Consider the following 21,960-nt stretch of genomic DNA (forward strand, 5'->3'; position numbering starts at 1 on the left):
TGTTTGGGTTCTGATGGCCGGCCTGTTGATAGAATTTGGGGATGGGGAATCAAGACATGAACATGGAGCAGTAGTCCATGATGTGCTTCACATGACCCTATCATCTAATGATCATTCTAATGCAGTAGCTCTCTAACTGTGGTGAGATTCCCTACTGCAGAGGGGCGTGGGAGATCCGGAGAGAGAGAAGTGTACAGCTATAGACACTTTAAGGTTGGACTTATCCTGGGAGAGGGGGGAAGCTGACATGTTTTGAGAATAGCTGGTGACCCCCAAGTCCCATATCTTCTTAGGCAGGGGGTTACAGTTAAAAGTCTTCATATTTATGCTGCGATGGAATGTCTTCATCTGTGGTAAAGCTGAGACAAAAATGTAGGTCTGTACATTGTATATGTATTCTGTGGTGGAGCTGGGGCAGAATGTATTCTTCTGTGGCCAGGTTTATGAGGAATATACACATCTAGGGCTACAATGTCCTCATTAAACTGTCACTTAAAATATGAAAAATAGACTAAATTGTGGTTACGCAGCATACCACGGAAAGAATCACACAGAGACTTTTTAATGGAAATCACTTTAGATGCTGAAAACATTCATTTACAACACCGCATGTAGCAGCAAGTTCAGAAAATAAACTTTGACATTATTTATCCGGGTCTTTTCTCTCTGCGACAGAGGAAAAGCTCCCACTGGGAACTCATCCAGACAGTTGAAAATAGAAAAATATAATTTCATGGGGGTGTAAGATTGTCTTGTTTTTTTTCTATTGTGTGTGTGTGTTTGTGTGTGTTTGTGTGTGTGTGTTTGTGTGTGTGTGTTTGTGTGTGTGTGTTTGTATGTGTGTGTGTTTGTGTGTGTGTGTGGCGGGGGGGGGGGGGGGGGGTGAGCACAATGGCATGTATCTGTCTTCATCTATGTGATGATCATACACAATGTGTGTGAACGATGGGCTTGCATGTAAATTATAGGCTGGTGTAGTTACATTTGCATAAAGACACACAATCATGTCTGTTTAAATACTGCTAGATGCTTAATCCACACAGAACAAGGTGATTTAGAGCTGTCATTAAGTATGCTTTATAGTTAACAGTCTAATCTATTTTAGGCTATAACAATAGTTTATAGCAATCAGGGCATGTTCAGTAGCTATGGGCCCATCTGTTCAACTTCCTTCGTCCCTGAATCAATGGCTGTAAATATGGTTGCTTAAGAGCTTCAGCAGGAATAAGTTTGAGATAGAAGAAGCAGGAAATGAATTCTCCTGTTTTCTACACATAAGCCTAGTTGAGAGGGTGATAATGAGTAATTGTTGCCCTGCTGCGGTTACAAGGACATGCGAGCTGCATCTGTGGATGTAGGCAGAGGGAAACTGGAATATTGCTGACAACAAATACATAGCACAGTATGGGTCGATACTAAAACCATTACAGGGGCAGAGAGCAGTACCAGACAAAATAGTCATGGATTTTTAAAGTGCAAGATGCCGCCTTTTTATTCTTCCTGCAGTGAATGGTTGTTACATCACTTCCTGTGACAGTTTGTATGAGTGACAGAGCAGCCTTGCTCTCCGGACAGATGAACTTTTAGCAGACCAAGTTCTTAGACGAATAAATGGCCTGGACTTTTAGGGAGATATTTGACTGGGAGATGAAGCTAGGACAGAAAGTCTGTGGGATGTGCAATAAACAATCGTCTGTCAGGCCGGCCATTTGTTTCCAGACAGTACGGTAAGGCTTGACTGGGCCTGGGTCTAGCACTGTGTCACCCTCTCTCCTACCAAAGACAATGCTCATCCAGATTATAACAGGGGTCAGATGGCTGACGAGGGGTCAGATGGCTGAGCGGTTAGGGAGTCGGGCTAGTAATCAGAAGGTTGTTGGTTTGATTCCCGGCTGTGCCAAATTAAGTTGTGTCCTTGGGCAAGGCACTTCACCCTACTTGCCTTGGGGGGAATGTCCCTGTACTTACTGTAAGTCGCTCTGGATAAGAGCGTCTGCTAAATGTAAATAACACCAGACCTTACCTATGACGGGTGTGTGTGGGCATTGGAAAGGATGCAAGGGTTGCCAAGTATTTGAAAGTCTCCCTTGGTTCTGACTGCATGTGTGGATTCCCATGTGGAAGGGTCTGATCAGTATAGGAGAAATATATTCCTACCCTTCAGTCTAATCTCAGATTACAGGCATGGCCGTAACTATTGTCATATTGCAGTGCATGTTTTTGATTGAGTTAGATCTCCCCCATAGATAAAGGCCAGGTTGGGTTTGGGAAAAGAGAAGCCCTGAACAGATCCACCAGAGCAGGATGAGCGCAGCATGGTGGAGGTCTGGGGGGGACTTCAGCACCGCCTAGTGGTGAGATTTCATGATAACAGGTACATTTTACACACTGTACACACTGTACACACACACACACACACAATAACAGAGGGCCGGACAGACAGAGAGGTCTGCCCCCTTCCCTTCTGCCCCCTTCCCTTCTGCCACCTTCCCTTCTGCCCCCTTCCCTTCTGCCCCCTTCCCTTCTGCCCCCTTCCCTTCTGCCCCCTTCCCTTCTGCCACCTTCCCTTCTGCCCCCTGTGTGTTGTTGTTGCTGTTCCGACTCATTCAACTAAATAACGGGGGTGATTAGGATCATTCATGGGTCTGGGGTATCTGTGTTTAGCTCAAGTGTAAGTTTAGGAAATCAGCATTGTCAGTAGTTTAGGACTGCACCTGGGACCTGGACAACCTAAATGTATGGAAATCTCTGGATCATTCACAGATAAATGAATAACCTCTAATTTATATACAGGGATATTTCACTGAGATCATAAGCATGAAAAGTGTCCAGTTGTAATTAGCATAGGTAAGGTTGAAATCACACAGAAAAAAAGATTATAAAAAAAATATATATATATATCGTTTTTAAGCTCCCTCCATTCTTTCATACTGCTGGATGCAGCAGTTGCGATGGCAGGGAAGCTGTCTGGTCCCTCGCTACAGAAGACCAGAGGGATTTCACAACCAATTCACAGTCTCGTCCTTCCTCTTGTATTTCATCCTCTCATCCTCCTTGTCGCCGAGTCAAGCTCTTACCTGACAGACCATAACCCCTTGTGCTGTGGCTGTACTGAACCCCCAACTCTTTCTCTCTCTATCTCTCCCTCTCTCTCTATATATATATATATATATATATATATATATATATATATATTTCTCTCTATCTGGCCAGGAGTCAAACTGAGTCAACCTCTGTCTGATACTCCACCTCCCAAACTCTCTATCCCTCCGCTGCTGCCCCTCCCCTTGGTATGTTTCCTCTCTTGTCGCTCAGAGCTGTGTCAGGAGTCCACAGCTGTCTGAAGCCATAGCCATCTCACCACAGGAGAGATACTGAGATAGTCTCTAACTGCAGCTGTAAGCCAACTCCCTTAATGCTGACTTGTTAACAGTAATGCAGTAAAAGGTTGTTTTTGTAAGTGCATATTGACCTTAGTTTATCCACAACATTGATGTTGTTGTCTTGGGCATTGATTATACTGGATGAGATTACATATATCACATTGGTGATTATTGGTAATGGATGGCACATTTGCATGTTACTTATATATTAAACATTAATTCATTCATTCAACATTAGTCTAAATGTGTTCAAATGTCTTGTGTGGATACATGTGGAAGACAACACTGGTGTAGTGCTTTACCTTATTGTCTAGTGTCAGCCTCTGTTCCTGGACCTGCCTCCTTCCCCTTCACACACAGCCTCTGCCCTAACTTCAACTGGGAAGGATCTGGAAGGTAATTTGTTTTTGCCGCAAAAGTAAAATACGACAACAAGTACACACAGAACACATCAATAATAATCACTGAAGCCTTCGGTGTCTAACACTGTGTCTGACACAGTGTCAAACTGTCAAACTGTCTGGGAGTTACTCTGTCCCTCTCTTCTCTGGGAGTCAAACTGGCTGGGTCACCTCACCATACTGTACAACCTTTCATGTGTTTCTGATAACGGGTCAAATTCAGGCTAGAACCTCTGTTCTCATAATGCTACTGTACTGGCTTTGTTCTTTCTCCTCTTTACACTTTTTTTCCTTCTCTTTGTTTCATCTCTGTCCTTTTGTTTCTCCCTCCCTCCCTCCCTCCCTCCCTCCCTCCCTCCCTCCCTCCCTCCCTCCCTCCCTCCCTCCCTCCCTCCCTCCCTCCCTCCCTCCCTCCCTCCCTCCCTCCCTCCCTCCCTCCCTCCCTCCCTCCCTCCCATTTCTCTCTTCTTCCACATTTCCTTCTCTTCTGTCTCCTTTTTATCTCCTCCCTCTGCCTCTGATATTAATACTTCAGTTGTAATTCCTTTGTCACAGTGACACATACACAGCAGACAATCACACACACACACACACACTCTCTGTATCAATAATCCAATTCACAACAAGAAATATGTCATGACTTCAAATATGTCAAATTGTATATTTCTGAGCCTCAAATCCAATATCATAAATCAATGAGAGACTGATGCTCATATTAACTTAATCAAGCCGACTTAAAGGCTGTCAACTTGATTGAGTAAGCTTCTCCATGCTTTCTCTCTTAACAGAAGTTCCTGCTTTAAATGGTCGAGTCCTCTCAAGCATGAAATTCAGATGGAGTACTGAACTTGTTTTTTCTCTTTCAATTTCGCCAGCCTAAAACATCAGGGACAGTTTAGAAATTTCTCACCACAAATGTAATACCGTTTTTGACATTTCAATTCTTAAGCTAATATTTTCTCACATGGCTAATGAATGCGGTGTTTTTTTTTTATTTGGACATGTTTATTGAATTCTCCAAAAGTTATGGATATGGGAGGCAGAAGTGGAAGTGTGGATGTGCTGTTTCTCGCTGTGGTCCGCAGTTAAATAGGTATGACATAAAAATGGTGTGACGTTGTCTTAGAAAAGCAATTCCTCGGGCGTCACAACAATTGCTGTCCTCATTTTTCACATCCGGAGGGCAAAGAGGAGGAATCTGACTGCCTCCCTGCTCAGGCAAACATAAGGAGTCCCCACCTAACTTCAACTTGCTGCAGAGCTGCCTCCCTCCTCTACTCAGAATGGATATATGCACAGCTCTTTGACCCCTTGTGATAGGCATTCTTGTGAAAGTATGTGTGCGAACGTGTGTGAGTTTCTGTGTGTGCGCCTTTGTGAGGGAAAGGATGAGAGACAGACTCTTTGTGTGCAACTGAAGAACACGGACAGACGGACCGAGGTGATGAGAGGCTTTATATGCCTTATGATCAGACTCTTATTATCTTCCCTCTGCACATCATCCACTCTGTCCTCTATATGGTGGGTTGTTTGGCCGCACGTAAGAGGTTCAATGACTGCTCAGCATGACGATCACTGATCACTGACATTCACTGATTGCTCGAGCACTCCGGCAGGTGTACAAATCATGACTGGGGAAGAAACGATCACTTTGGTATTCATTCTATTTTGTCTAATGGCAGGTGTTTGGGAATGGCGATGGTTTGGGACCCCTACCTGCCTAGAAAATGGGCCCTGCAGCATGCTGGTGTGACTGAAGTAGCAGAGAGATGGAGCTGTGTCCTTCCATGGCCTGCTGTGGGGGAATGATTCAGGTGATGCTGAGGTATCAATGGAAACCTGGCGCAGTGTAAAGTCTATAATTACCGTTCTATTCTGATTTACTGAGGCATGCTGAGGTTCTGCCTCCCTCTCTCTCTCTGTCCCAAATCAAATGGATGTATTTAAAGTCATTTCAACTAGACAAAGTAGACAGCAATTGCACCATGACTCTTCATTCTTCTTTGAACAGCAGGTTTTCATGAAGTCAGACTGTTCGTTCTCTTTTTCACAAGGAAACCACTGTGGCGTTTTTTCTATTCACCAAACTGTGTTTAAATGAGACATTGGTTTCTGACGGGTTCACAGTGAATTGACATTTTCCACCTTTCATTTAAGAAACAGTACCGAACGATTACGTCTGGCGCCCTCAGAAAAATTCCCTCAGGCTGAAGCGCGCAAGACTAAGAGAATAAAATGCCGCTTTTGACGGGCTGTCAAACTCCCACAGATTGTTTCGTTGAAATTAAGAGTATATTAGAGGCGGAATATGAGAATGAGGCACAGAGCTCCGACGGCGCTATCTTTCAGACGCCGCCTGAGACCGTGCATGTCAACAGATTTAGAGTTATGTTTTGTATTTAGGGAATGCGATGTGCCATCTGTTTCCTATAATGAATCACTAAAATCACTTACAAAACGTGCCTAATCCCGTTCAGCAAACGATCATTAACGCCCAAAACAACGACCAAAATACATAGGCGATGCAACAGGGACAAACATAAACTGACATTGGACATGAAAAAACATTAACTAATGCATACACGTTTGATTAAATTATTTCCAATAAAATCGTGTACATGACGCTGTCTATAATGTTCTGATTGATAAGACATGCGCCGGGTTCCGATGGGTATCAGAAATAGCCTACCCCCATATCTATTGGTCGTGGTCTCGGCTCCCTATCCAATGCTCTGCTGTTGAGACTGCAGTTCTATTTGGGAAGTTGGCAGCTCGAGGCAAGGGCTTTACTCGTTCTCTGGCAGTTCGACTCTGGAATTATGAGCAGAGCTGGTCAAACCTCTTCTACCTTGATTTGAATTGAATTCCAAGAGAACTGAAAGATCATGGAGATTGGAATCCACATCCTCGTGGCGTTCCTCGTCTCACAGGTAAGAAATAAGATGCAAAATATCTCACATCGTTATTTTCCTCCAACAATGTCTTATTTTAATGATCTTTCCAACGTTCTGCTGCTTATGATTATTGGGACTGTTTGTGCCAGAGTAGAATATTTACGAATGACGGGTCAGAGTTAAGTTTGCCGACATCAAATAGCTACAACGAATTATGAATTTTAAAAGATGAGCAATTACACCAATGTAACCATTTAAGAGGAACACATACTAATCAAGTTGTCACGGAATAGGCTCCGTGTCCTAACCTACATGCCGCTGCCGTGGCACCTGCTCGCTGTCTGGAGGGAGAGAAGGGAGGGGATAGATTTGAGTTTGGCGATCTGCGATGGTCAGTCAGTTTACGGATGCCGTTCACATTCCTGCGATTACTGAAAGCGGGACAGGGTAATGTGTGGAGCAATGTGCAAATCACGACCGAACTCTTGTCTCCAGTCGCATCTGTATTCCGCTCAGCGACCAAGTTGAGCGTTTCTTTGGCTCCGTTTAGTGGAAGGAGCGGGACGAAGAAAACAAGCGGGCACACCAGAGGATGGACCTTCACCCAAACAGTGGTGACGAACTTGAATGGAAAGGGACGATTTTTTATGTTTCACTTCCTGTTTTACCTTGACACTGCCTTTCCAGGCTGTATTGTAATCTTTTACATTTATTCATTTTTTTGAGAGGATTGTCTTTTATAGATCGCCAGACCTGCCTTTAATGTCCCTGAACTGGTAAACTTTGAGCAGCTGTCTGCGTCAATCACACACGTCTATTACCATGCTGAAGGCTGGTTTGTAGCATGTACCTACAGTCAGTTAAACCCAAAATAGGACATGCTACTGAGCATGTCCCCCCTCTATTGGTCACTGCGAGGCTACCACAGCCTGTCTATTTGCTTACCACCCAACCGGCTCAGTAGGTTACTTAGATGACATTGTAGTGCCATGTTCTAGGACAACCTATTTCTAAACAGACTGGGGCATTATAAAACGGAAGAACACATGTATCGAGCTTGGCTGCCCGCCTTCCAAACTCCCCCGGCTTCTGTGTGCGCCCGATCTCTTATTGGCGCGTGATGGAAGCAGCGGCAGGTGCAGAATTAATGCCGTGTGGTTCCTCATTTGAATCCGTTTATCGCTCAATATTTCATTTTTTGGGGGTGATAGTCGGCCAACTTAAAATATTCAGATGAAATATCAATGTTTTAATGTTGAACTTTTGAAAAATGTGTTTCACCTGTCACCAATCAGACATGCAGACACACCTGCCGTAGGCTACCTATTTAAGCAGTTAATACACGCACACTGATACACGCACATTACTGCTGAGACCACAAACAATAAACATGTTTCTTTACTGATCTCATTTAGAGAATTCCATTCAGTTGACCTCCAGTGTTAATCCATCCTGTTGACTGTATGTCTCCTATTATATACGTTTGCCAAAATTCCTAGCTGAACAAGCAGAAAGTAACACCAGCATCAAAGCCTGTAAATAATGAACAAGACAAAGTATTTCTAACTGCCCAAGACCTGTAAATGAGGTAGAACTAAGTACAAGCTAATTTGAATGTCAGTCTATTGTGTGTTTTAAATACTACTGTAGACATCTGAGTTAGTGAGTGTGTGTATGTTTTTGTCACATATTTACCCACTTAAGTTAAATAATGAGTGTGTATGTACAGCATTATGTGTGTGGTCAATGTTGCACATCACTGTTAAATAGTGTGTATGTGTGTGTTTCCGATGGGTCTGGCTGACTGCATCGTGTCAGTGTTGGGGCTTTTCCAGGCTTAGTGTTCTACTCCCCGAGGAATAACACACTGTCCCTCGAGCCCCCTGTCTCCACCTCCTCCTTTGCCTACCTTTGCTTCACCCCTGACCACCCTGTTCGTCCTGCCCCCTTACCCCCAGGCATCCTGCCCCCCTACCACTGCCCCCTCACCCCCAGGCATCCTGCCCCCCTACCACTGCCCCCTCACCCCCAGGCATCCCGCCCCCCTACCACTGCCCCCTCACCCCCAGGCATCCTGCCCCCCTACCACTGCCCCCTCACCCCCAGGCATCCCGCCCCCCTACCACTGCCCCATCGGCCCCAGGCATCCCGCCCCCCTACCACTGCCCCCTCACCCCCAGGCATCCCGCCCCCCTACCACTGCCCCCTCACCCCCAGGCATCCCGCCCCCCTACCACTGCCCCCTCACCCCCAGGCATCCCGCCCCCCTACCACTGCCCCCTCACCCCCAGGCATCCTGCCCCCCTACCACTGCCCCCTCACCCCCAGGCATCCCGCCCCCCTACCAATGCCCCATCGGCCACAGGCATCCTATTTCACCCTGTCACTTTCAAGACAATGTCCTGCAGGCTTTTCATGTACGTTCTTTAGAAGACGGAGACAGAGTTCACGATAGAGGTAAACATGTTATTTCAATAGGATTCACGGCTGGAAGCTGCAGTACAACAACTGTAACAACATCGCATTTCAGTACCCCCCACCCCTAATCCAGTTCCTATCCAGTGAATTCCCAACCAGTTCTCGGTGTATTGCTGTGCAGGCTGCGTGTGATCAAGTGAGCTGCTCTTATTTATAGCAGCGCAGGTAGGAAGCCAAGTTCTCCAGAATAAGCTGCTGAACCCCCCTCCCCGTCTCCACCCAGCCCCCCAGCACGGCCATAAATCCCAGTTTTCCAAATGAAAAGGTAAGCAGCCGAGAGTCTCAGTGATGATTCAGAATAAGCACAGTACAGCCGCGAGGTGCAGATGCTCATATTTCTCTTTCTCTGTTTCTTTCTTGCGTCTATCTCTCTCTATTCCCTCTTTCCTTCTCTCCTTCTTTCTGGTTCTCTGCTTCCTCCCTCCCTCCTACCTCCTCTCTGAAGCGGTGGTGAGGGAATTGGAGTCGGTGGTTTCATTTTATTTGATATTTTATTCACTTATCTATTTCCTCAATGGGGTGGGTTTAAAGGATGAGAAGGAGAGAGATGAATGGAGAAAATGATGTGCATCCTTCTATCTCTCTCTCCTCCCTGTCTTTCTTCCGGGCGGAGGGTATCCTGAATACCCAGTGTTCAGCTGCTGCAGGGTCACTGCAACTTCCAGCTGATACATTTGTGGCACTGGCCGTTTTTGTGAGCGCTGGCCAACAGACTGTTAAAGTCCCCTTAAGCCTGCGTCCGTCTGGGAGGGAGGACCAGTGCAGGCTGCCCCCCCCACCCCCTCCGTGGCTTCATCCTAGCTCTCAGTCTACTGATCCAGAAGTATATCAGAATCAGAAGGCTGAACACAGTCCATGTCTGCTTGTCAACTAAGTTTATCACCGCAGCAACAGGTGCAGGGACTGGACTTAAGCATGCTTTCTCTCTCTGTCTCTCTCTCTCTCTTTGTCTCTCTCTTTTTCTCTCTTTCTCTCTTTCTCTCTCTCTATATATATATACTATTGTGCTCTGTGTGTGCTGTGTATAGTGTAACATCAACACGTAAGGTTGGTTGAAACTCAACTCGCTCTCTCTCTTTCTGTCTCTCTCTTTCTTACACACATATACGCAGTAATGTTACTGCTAAAAATAAACCGATTTTCACGCCCGCACTGACACAGTGATGTTACTGCTAAAAATAAAGACATGCAGACCTTTCTCATGTTGACACACACACACATATTTTACAGACAGTGAAAATAGGAAATAGGAAGTTTGAAAAGTTAAGTAATCTGTCAAAATGTGTGTCTGTGAGCGTGCATGTGTGTGTGTGTGTATTTATAGCACAGGCTTTGTATAGAGGGTTAGCTAATGATGGTTGGAGCAGGAGCACAATAAGGCCAACCAGCATCTCCTAATGATGATACTAACAAGTTCTGCCAGTCATTACAGCTGTTGGCTATCCTTCTATCTCCTCCTTTCTCTCCCCCTCCCCTCTCCGTCTCTCTCATATGTCTCTGTTTCACTTGTGTTTGGGGCTTCGCACATCACCCGAGGTCAGCCATGTGGTGTGGAATGGGTCTGATGCTCCTGCTAATTACCGAAACACGCACGCAAACACACACACACTCAAATCCTTTGAAACTCCCTACAGAGGTTGATGTCTATGGTGAGGCCAGAGCAGAGCACACTCCAGGCTGATGTCAGTGTGTTCAGGGTTTTGTCTACAGCATTGCTCATTCAGGCCGTTCTTTGCCGGCAGGAAGTCCACAGTTCCAGAGGGCTCCTAGCTACACATTTGGAGAGTTGGTATTGACAGTAGTCAATAGTAGCAGTAAAAGCTTCCTATAAATGAAGCAGACAAACACGTAGTCCCACACACACATCAACACACTCAGACATGCCGACTCACACGCATAAACCCTTACTCTCAATCAGTGGTAGTTTCTGTGGAGCTAGGATCTTGCATGTGCTCTCGTTCCCCTGGAGATTGCCAGTAATGGACTAGAAGGTCAGATGAAGTCTTAAGTCTGGGCAGCTGGTTGCTGACCTTGTGCGGAGTGAACCGTCCACACTCTCTCTGCTGCCTGTCGAGTCACAGAGTATCATTACAGTAGAACTGTGAGTTTGTGTGTGTGTGTGTGCGACTCATATAAAAGAAAATATAAATCGCGGTGCGTTTGACTTCTGTACCATGTCGGAGTTTCGTCTGTTTGCTCTCCTTCATCCCTCAATCATCCCTCCATAATGGAGATAAACGCTGGAGGGCGAGAAACAAAGCCCTGAAATCTTGTTCTCTACCTGTGTGTGTGGATGGCTGTCTGGAGGGGTGTGTGGATGGATGTGTGTGTGGAGGGCTGTGGGTGCGTGGATGGCTGTGTGTGTGGAGGGGTGTGTGGATGGGTGTGTGTGTGTGTGTGTGGACGTGTGTGTGGAGGGCTGTGTGGATGGGTGTGTGTGTGGATGGGTGTGTGTGTGTGTGTGGACGTGTGTGTGGAGGGCTGTGTGGATGGGTGTGTGTGTGAACGCTCAGTCTACCTATCCATGTACAAACAAACGACTCCCGCAGACTGAGCAGCACATTGACGCACTGCTCATGCCAGTCATTCTCTCTCTCTCTCTCTCTGTCTCTCTCTCTCTCTCTCTCTCTCTCTCTCTCTCTCTCTCTCTCTCTCTCTCTCTCTCTCTCTCTCGCTTGTGTCTATATTCTTTTTTCTCTCTCTTTTCTCCGTGTTTTCTCCCACTTTCTGTGTCTCTCTTTCTGTCTGTCTCTCTTTTTCACTGTCCTAGCCTCCCATTCTTCCCTCCCTCCCTCTTTCTGCCTCTGTCCTCCACTTGTTGACTCTCTCACTCGCGTCTCACACATCCCAAATACTTATTTATGAGCCCTCATACTTGTGTGTTTGCCTGTCTCCTATTCAGACTCAAAACAAGACACACACACACACACCCCTGTGTGGGTGTATAGTGAGTGTATGACAGTGCCAGTGCTCATTATAATCCAGTGTTTTCAAGACTCCGCTCTTACAGCAGGGTGTGAATAAGTCTTCTGTTGATAATGATGCTGTGTGTGTAATGCAAGCATGGCCAGCAGGGCTAGTGCCCGAGAATATGTAACCGTGTGTGTTTGTGTGCGCTTGGGTGTGAGTGCTTGTGCATTCGTGCGAGGGCACTTGTGTGTGCGCGTGTGTTTCATGAATTCATACCGTCGGTTTAGAGAGTCCAGTCCCGCTCTCTCTCTGTGCAATAAGAGTAATTGTGGAGCAGATGGCCGTGTAGAGGAAGTGAACACTGCTGTCTCTCCAGCTTGAGAGAGCAGGACCAGACCAGACGAGCCCATGACAGACACTCCATGATGCATTAGAATATGAGCTGCTTACACTGCGGTATCCCCCCACACATTTGGCCGCGACTGGAATACTGATAAGACATGTGGGGCGGACTATCGTGGCTAACAAGGAGAGGTGAGGTGTGTGTGCCTGGGAGTGCCCGGTGTGTGGGGATGACAGATGACAGTTGGAGATATAAGTGGGAGGCAGAGATCTGCATCGCTGTGATGGATGACGAAAGCTGTTTTGGGAGGGCCATCGGACACACACGCGCCCTACACACACACACACACACTCTCCTGCTGACCGCTGCACTTTTACCAGCAACATCTTCACAGTTTCTGACCCCTTTAAAGATGATTTATCCATTTTTAACACGTTCTGCGACGAGCAGTTGCACATTGTGCTCTCCTCTCTGTTTTGTTTTTAAAGTTCGGGCAACAATGATCTTTATCTCCATGGAAACTATATACAAGCACACGTAGTTTGTTTATTATGTGGAGAGAGTGAGTGAAATATAGAGAGAGAGAACAGACAAAGAGACTTCCAGAGAGAGACAGATGGAGGGTGCGTACAATATCAGCACTGGCACTGAGACTGTGATCTTCACCAGATCACTGGGTTGTGTCACAGTAGCAGCAGCAACCCATCTCTTCTCCCCTCTCCTATGTGACAGGCGCAGTACCACCTACAGGGACCTAGATGGCGATATGGGGCCAGACATTCTATTGGGGAAACGCAATGACAATTCTTAGATCTACCTATATTATTGCTGGTGTGTGTGTATTTGTGTGTGTGTGCGTGTGTTTTCCGAGGTGCCCAGTCAAGGCAGATTGGAGATTTAAACCCATGAACTTAGCTTTCAGTAAACCGACACCGATTGGACGACTAGCAGGCAGCACACAAAGCCTCGTATTGGTGGCCAAGCAGGTCGCTTTAAGGCAATTAGAACAGCTCTCGCTTTTTATTGCTTTTGATGTCAAAGAAGGGAGGAATAAGTAGCTTGAGCTTCTCACTGCTTCTGACTGAAAGGGACAGAGGTTCAATTAGGTGCCTTTAGATGCAATTAATGTCCCACTGTCAAGGGTTTATCCGCCAATAGTGTTGCCGGGTACTAGATTATGGGCGTCTCGGAAGACCGAGAGAGGAGGTACAGTAGACAGAGTGGAAAAGAGAGGGAGGTAAAGTAGAGCCTGCCGAAGAGAAAGAGAGGGAGAGAGGAGAGGAAGTGAAGGTACATGAAGCCAAGGGAGGGGGGGACGTGGTCGAAGGACGTCTTGAGCGATTCCAAGTGTCGGCCACAAAGGAGGAGGAGAGGGGGAGAGAAGAGAGGCGGGGGGAGGTTTGAGGGAGGAGAGGGAAGGAGAGTTGAGGAGAGGGGGATTAGGCGAGAGGAAGGGAAAGGTCAGGGGATGAGAAAGGACAGGACAGCAGAGGAGAGGACAGGAGAGGAGGAGATGGACCGCGGTGTTACAGCTGGGGCTCGGTCTGTGTTCTCACCAGGTGACAGAGGGCAGAGCCCATCGAGACCAGCACGGCATCTGGCTGTGTTCAAAGTTCAGTCACACACACACACACACACAAACACACACTCCGTGTGGTAGGGGTGTCTAAGAAGGGGAGGGCTCTGTGTAACCAGCAGGCTGGGGGAGTTTCTTTAGGGTTGCATGTCCCTGCTGTCATATTTCCCCCCCATCCCGGCATGCACCAATAGACACAATTTTCCGCTGCACTGGACCCACATGGACCGTCGGGCTGGTTTGTTATGCCGCAGAGTCTGATACGGAATCTGAACCACACACACATACACACACACGTGCACAAACCCAGAGAGCCTCACACACACATTCACTCTTGCAGAACCACATGAACACACACACACACGTGCACACACCCATGTGGACTCACGCACATGCACACACACACTCATGCGTGCAGAAACACACGTGCACACACACACACACACACACACACACACACAGACAGTAGACCCACACACGCCGACCATCACAAAGACAAACCGCCAAACTCTATCCATATGTGTGAGTGTTGACATTGTGTTGACGTGAGGGAGATAGGGAGCGCCAGCGGGCCCGGTTCTCCACTGAAACTCAGCCTATTGTGAGGGCTGAAAGGAGGCCGGATGGTTCTCGGCATCAAAGCTAATGGAAGGAGAAAGGAAGGTGTCGCTGTGGAGGAGAGATCTTCTTCTTCCTGCCTCTCGTCATCCTCCACTTCTCATCCCTTTAGGTCTGTGGAAGCCAAACAAGCCTGTTTTGGGGGCTAACAGACACACACACACACACAACTCATACTGTTTGTGTCTGTGGGTGCGTGTCTGTGGATATGTGGGTGTACTGTAGGCGTGTGAGTGTGTGTGTTAAGGTGTGTATGATTGTCTTGGCTGTAGAGGACGGCGTGAAGAGACGGTCTCGAGCTCGCTGCTCCTCCAGTCTGCAGCCTCAATGGCTCTCACCGTAACTCCGACATTTCTCAACGATGCATGAAGGATATTCATGTTGCCGAGTCACAATGAGAAGATTGAAGGGGGCGTCCCCGGAGGGTCACTGATCCAGGACAGACACACGCTTTATCTACATGATGTTGAGACAGGATGCGCATCCTGCAGATATAGGTCTAGTCTGGTGTCTATGTTTCTGCTTTAAGGCGCTGCTCTCCCAACACACCTCAGGGCATGCTGGGAGAACACTAATGAGTCTGTGTGTGTGTGGGTGTGTGTGTGTGTGTGGGTGTGTGTGTGTGTGTGTGTGTGTGTGTGTGGGTGTGACTGACTGCTCTGTCTCAGTACTTTATTCTCAGTACAGAGAGGTCAGTCAAAGGCCAATAGCTCCGCATCAAACAGCTACTGTATTCCTTTTACGATTCATTTACTGTTCATTGTACTCTACCACATTCTACTCGACTGTACTCCAATATAATCGACTAAGACTGCTCCTCTCTACTCTACTGTACTCCAGTTTGCACTACTCTGCTGTTTTCCAGTCCACGCAACTCTCCTCTGTTCTGCTCTACTCGACTCTACTGTACTCAATTATACTCTACTCTACTCCATTCCACTCTACTGTACTCTGTCTGACAGTTAAGATGACAGAATAATGATATTAGAGCCTGCAGTTACAGCTGCTTTTCAGTTACATTCAGCCTGAACTTAAGCTCCAACCTTCTCCCTCTAAAAGGCCAAAGACCTCCTGGCCATCGTCCCTCTCCATCCCTCTCCACCACGCTCTCTCGTTCTCTCTGTCTGTCTGTCTGTCTGTCTCGGTCGCTTTCTCCATCACTTTATGTCTGTTTCTCCATCAACCCCATCTCTCTCTCTCTTTCCTCCATCACTCTCTCTCGCTCTCATAGAGCGGAGGGGAAGAACAGGAAGGGGAGGAGGAGCGGGCAGAGGAAGTGGGGGAATAAGGGGAGGAGGAGCTGTGCAAGGAGGAGTAAGAGGCATGAGAAGAGGAGGATGATAAGGAGGATGAGGAAGGGGAGGAGGAGTGGGAGAAGGAAGGGGGATGAGGAGTAGGCTGACTTAGTGTGAAATAGCTTCTGACAGTCTAATTTCTCACGTGCCGATTTACCCAGCATTTCCCAGTGGTGGGTGGTGGAGGCACCACTACAGGAGGCATGAATATTTATCATCTGAGTGTGTGCTCCGACTGTTAAACAGGATGGTCCTGGCCTTTCTCTCTCACCTTCTCCCTTTCTCTCTCTATTACACCCACTCTATCCCTCTCTCTCCCTCTCTCCCTATCTCTCTCTCTCTCTCTCTCTCTCCCTCGCTCACTCTCTCGCTCTGTGTCTCTCTCTCTCTTTCTCGCTCACTGTGTCCACCACACATACATTTCTGAGGAAAGGCTAGGACATGGATCTAGCTCTTCACTCCAGTTCTTGACACAGTCCTGCATACATACACACACACACACACACACCAAACTCTCCTTGGAATTCAGGTTCGATGATCCAAATAAGCATTACCCAGAATGCAGCAGGAGGTTCAAACAGCAGCGTGGATTCATACGCTTGAGGCCTACGCTGGAGGCCTCCGCAGGATGTGAAGATCCGGCCTCATTAGCCTGATGGCTCCCCTGGCATGACTTTTTATAGCCTGTCTTGACATCAATCTCTGGGACAAAAAGACGATATTTTGCCACCCCGACAATGACTTATCATGTGTTAGAAGCCAAATAAAGCCATTTAACACAGCCAGGGGTGGGGTTGTAAGAGGAATGAAACAGCCATATATTAGCAGAGAAAGACGTCTCAGAAGATCCTGATGTGTAACTTACCGTAACTCCACACCTCCTGTTGATGAGCGTTAATGCTCCTGGGACTTTCCAAGAGAGACCAGAGCTAGGACACTTCTAACACAGGTTGGCCATGTGGCACCCACATCATTTCAGCTCTCTCCGTCTCTCTCTGCCTATCTCTCTGCCTATCCATCCATCCATCTAGATTTCTCTCTTTCTCTCTCCCCCTCTCACTTTTTCTCTCTGTCCACTAACTTTTGCGGTGCTCTTTGAGATAAACAACACCTGAGCTGTCGCAGAGCTAAAGTAAAGTCAATGTGGCAGGGAATTAGAAACTCTCTTTAAACTGACTTTGAAGACATTAAAGAGACAGTTTAAGTGTGTGTGCGTATGATTGTGCCTGTGTGTTTGAGGGAATCTGTGTGTGTATTTGTCTGTGCTTAATTTTTTTTGGTGGAGTGGCAAGAGTGTGAATGGTTTCAGGCAATCTCTTTTATCGTGCAGGATCTCTCCTTGGTGAAGAGATTGCTCTTTGTAGCTGTGATTGGAGAGAATTAAGCTCTGCCTTTGGTGGCTAGCAACAGCGTCCAACTGGGAAACAGGTTGAGCCCTTTCTGAAAGTGTGTGTGTGTGTGTGTGCTTGTGTGTGTGTGTGTGTTCATAGATATGTGCAGTGATCAGTGATTGATTTGCTGCTGTGTGAAGCGCTCTGTAGCTGGCGGGCAGATAGAGAGGAGCTTAAGCAGTCACTACAGGCAGAGACACATCAATCAGAGCCCAGTAAGAACCCCATCCTTGTGGCCTTCCAGTACCTCCATATAATTACATAGTCACCCACCTGAACACATTATCCCACTGTATCTAAACCACAATAAAGTATTTCTGATTCTGATACATACATTTCTAGATTGGGTTTCTCTCGGCACCTGTTACCGTAATACCACAATACACTTATCATGTAACCATGGTTATTAATTCCATTACCCCCTGTCAGCCTGTGGTAAGAGTGATTAAGGAGGTATTCAGTATTACAGTAATGGCTGTGATGGAAGTAGAATTGACTGGATCACTTACATAAATCCCTTGTCTTTCTCTCTCGTCTTCTCACCCTCTTTATCTCTTTCTCTCTTCCTCTTTCCCTCATTGTCTCTATCTCCTTCTCTCCATTTTTATATAAATACACGTCTCATCCTCTCTCTCTCTCTCTCTCTCTCTCTCTCTCTCTCTCTCTCTCTCTCTCTCTCTCTCTCTCTCTCTCTCTCTCTCTCTCTCTCTCTCTCTCTCTCCTCTCTCTCTGTATCTGACACAGACTTACGGCCGCTGCTGTATCTAACCAACAGAGTCCTCAGAGAAAGAGAGCCTAGGAGACTACTAGGGTTTCACTGCAGTATAATGGCGACATAGAGAACAGTCCTTTTACAGTTTGAAGGCAAAAATGGCGACAGTGTGTTGTCTGTTGATATTCGGTCTTCTTGTTCTCTGGTGACAACATTGACGGTCTATCACAGGCCTGCCACAGGGCATAACAAATAATCCTTGTTTTACTACCAGACTCTGGGACTGACTGCGAACACACTCACATGCAGCAATAGGCATGTACGGCAACTGAGCAACTTGTGCACACACATCCTCACATGCACACTCACACACACATACAGTGTCCAAGCGTTGTGGTTTGCAGCAGATAGCCTAGCTTAGCCCTGCGACGTTATGTTATCTTACATTACCACCTCAGTGCTAGCTCAGTGTTCACACACACTTTGTTATCACCGGACAACATTCACTTATCATCACGATGCAAAGACTGTGGGCTGCTAGCTGGGTGGGCTTGGAGAGGCGTCTTTCAAACCCTGACCTGAAGTACCCTCAATCTGCCTCTCCCTCTCTCTCCCATTCTGTCATTGTCTCCCTCTTTTTCTGCCTCTTGACGCGCTGGAGGGCTGGACTGGTTGTCTTTTCTACGGTTTAAGGGGTTGTGGAGAAGGAGAGGCTTGATTGTGGCCTCCAGAGCTGTGTTTCAGGTGTGTGTGTGTGGTGGTGGTATGTGTGTGTGTGTGTGTGTGTGTGTGTGTGTGTGGGGGGGGGGGGGGGGGGGGGGGGGTACTGGCCACTGGCTACTCATACCGCTCATGCTCAATGTCTGGGGGGGCGGGGGGGGGGGGGGGGTTACTCAGCCTTAGGCAGGAAGAGATGATGACAGGAGGGATGACAGGACAGTTCCAAAGCCAGCCAGAGGCTGAGATCTGATTACACCTCCTAGACAGAAGTCCCAAGAAGGAGAGAGGGAGGAAAGGAGCTTTTCTCTGGTGGGGAGGTCAAGTAAGGTGGGGATGGAGTGAAAGAAAGAAGTAGAGAGAGTGCAGGATGGAGAGATGGGAGTTGATAGTAAAGAAACATTGGGAGAAATCTCTCTTGCGGAAAGACAGATTGGAGGGAGAGTGAAAAGCGAGGGGAATTAGAAAGCCTGTGAAAGAGGAGAGTGAGGGAAGGTGAGGTGGAGATGGAGAGGGAGGGGTGGCACGGTGTAAAGGAGGATTAAATGTGAGACGGCTTGTGAGCGTTTCAGACAGGCGTATCTGTTTTTCCCTTCTAATCTAAACCCCTAACCTCCACTCCTCCACCCTCCAGCCCCCAGCCTCCAGTCTCAGTCCCAGCCCCCAGCCTCCAGTCTCAGTCCCAGTCAGCCAGCCCCCAGCCTTCAGTCTCAGTCCCAGCCCCCAACCCCCAGCCTCCAGTCTCAGTCCCAGCCCCCAGCCTCCAGTCTCAGTCCCAGTCAGCCAGCCCCCAGCCTTCAGTCTCAGTCCCAGTCAGCCAGCCCCCAACCTTCAGTCTTCCACCCTCCAGTCCCGGTCAACCAGCCCCCAGTTTCAGTCTCAGTGTCCAGTATACACCAGCCTTCAGTCCTCCAGCGTCCAATCTTACACTCCAATCATCTAGCACCTAACCTCCTACCTTGAGTCCTCCAGAACGCAACCTCAGTCGATCTCGGCAGTCTTCCAGCTCCCAGCCGAGGAGATGAAGAGAAGACAAGGAGTGAGACCTGTGGATCCTAGAGGTCTCATTGTCATTAGTTCAGTAACAGAAGGGAATGTCTCCTGAGCGCAATTGGAGATGCCGTACCGACAACAGCAACAGGAAGGGGAATTAAGATGTGAGTAATGTGGAGATGGTCACGATCACAGAGGAACTTGAGAGGTACGAGACAGTGGAAATCAAAGACTGCTAATGAGCTTGGGACGACAGCACGATGAGGAAGACATGAGAGGACGACAGCACAGCAGCTGCTGCTGCGATTAGAGGGAAACGAAAACAGAATGGGAAGCCCTTATCTCAGATGGAGCCAGATGACCGGGGTGAGAGGACGCCAAACAACTTTGTGCCCCTGGATCCACTTACAGCTATTTTTGTGTGTGTGTGTGTGTGGGGGGGGGTCTAAAAACTCCAGAAAGAGCAGAGTGGTGGTTACAAGCCAATTTATTTGGTTGTTTCGAAGCCGTCCACTTTGTACCTTTATTATTATCAATTCAGGTGTTTTGGAGCTTTAACTCACCCTGTACAGTTCTGTGCCTCAAAGTGGCAAAATCACATCCGCAGGAAACAACCATTACGAAAAGAGATTCTTGCACTTAAAAAAAAGTGAAAAATATGTTTCTTGGGGGTCTCTCAAGTTGACTTTGTTGTTCAGTTTTATTGATCGTCCTGTTCCTGCTGGAAGGACTCCAGGTGTCATCATAGAGTTGTGGCTCGGCTTATCATCTTAACTTTCACAGATCAGATCCCAACTTTGACTTAAGCCCCAGCCCAAGAGCAGGTCCTAGCCCCATCCCCTGCCCCTGCCCCAACCCCAGTCCTAGACCTAGCCCCAACCTCAATCCTAGCCCCACAGCATTGCCACTGGTGGATGAAGGAGCTGCTCGCTACATAAATGGATTATAGCTCTGATGGAAGCATCCGAGGCTTGGAAAGGCAGGGAGGAAGTGTGTGACTGATAGAATTTACCATCACAGCGGGGCGTTGGGTAGGTGGGGGAGGGGTTGGGGGGGGGGTGGTGTTGATGGTGGAGGAGGACATTGAGTGATGGAAGAGGCCATTGCTTTGAGGGATGTGTAAGGGAAGGAGATTGATAAGGGCAACACATTGTCAGGGTTACATTGTGGAAGTATGGGATGGAGTGAACCACAGCTGTAGGGAGGAGAGGGGGGAAATATGATGATGAGTGTGTCTAATGGTTCAACTCTGTTATACGTGAGGGCAAGAGTAGGGAGGGGGGGAGAAATAAGGGTTAGGGAGAGGGGAGGAGGGGAGGGGAGGGGGGGGAGTGTTACTCCAAGGGCTAGAGGGAGATTTGTATGCAGTGTTTGATTAGCCTGTGGAAGGCCAGTGCTGTGCAGAGATTTATAGCGGAAGTGTGTGATGTTTGGCAAGGGAAAACTATTTCTCTCTCTTTCTCGCTCGCTCTTCCTCTCATTTTCTTTCTCTTTCTCTCTCATTCTCGCTCTCTTTTTGATTCACCACCACTCAATCTATGCATGCAGCACCTCATCACACAGAGAACAGAACAAAAACATTTATCCTAGAGTGTACAATGGAGAGAATAATCAGAGTTATGCCTCCTCCTTCATCTTCTGTTTGGCCTGAGGGCTTGTTGAGCTTCCTGGTGCTCCTAGACTGAAGGCAGACATGGGGATTTGGTCTCATCCATTCAGTGACACACAGCTAGTTATGCACAAACGTCTCCCAGGTCCACAGTCTTAAAGCCTTCCAGCCATCGAACAGACCTCACCTCCCTCATTCATTTGACCTGCGTCCTCTCCTCCCTCCCTGCATCCTCTGGCATTACCAGCTTGTATTGACCTGCCTGGCAGCAGCTGGGATGGATTGGCGCGGTCTCTCACCCCCCCCCCCCTCCCTCTCCTTGCCAGCCAGAGGAGGAGGGGAAGGTGTGGGAGGACGGGTCCGCTGCGAGAGAAGGAGGGAGAGTAGGAGGGAGAGGAACAGGAGGGCATGACGACGAGAGGCGAAGAGGTAGAAGAGGAGGAAGAGGAGGGCAGGGTGAGGGAGGAAGAATAGCGCAAGGAGGACAGGAGGACAGAGGGAGAGTACAGGAGGGAGAAGGGGCAGAGGACAGTTAACGGGAGGGTAGGAGAGTGATAGAGAAAGAGAGGGGCAAAGGAGGAGTTGTCGTGTTGGTATTTGGCTGAGGACTGAAAGGCAGGAATTAGACCTGAGCCCTTGT

General features: G+C 47.8%; 1 protein-coding gene across 1 annotated transcript in view; it reads left to right on the forward strand.

Annotated features, from left to right (window-relative positions):
* Nucleotides 1-6,603: 6,603 nt before the first annotated feature.
* The window catches only part of cdh13 (cadherin 13, H-cadherin (heart)), a gene marked incomplete at its 3' end in the record, with an annotated part of 196,665 nt that continues 181,308 nt past the window's right edge, over nucleotides 6,604-21,960 (forward strand). Inside the window, 1 exon segment of the mRNA XM_067234661.1 lies at nucleotides 6,604-6,714. Within this exon segment, the coding sequence (XP_067090762.1) occupies nucleotides 6,670-6,714 (45 nt within the window).

This window comes from Osmerus mordax, chromosome 4, assembly GCF_038355195.1.
Source record: "Osmerus mordax isolate fOsmMor3 chromosome 4, fOsmMor3.pri, whole genome shotgun sequence".
In the NCBI taxonomy this organism is placed as follows: domain Eukaryota; kingdom Metazoa; phylum Chordata; class Actinopteri; order Osmeriformes; family Osmeridae; genus Osmerus; species Osmerus mordax.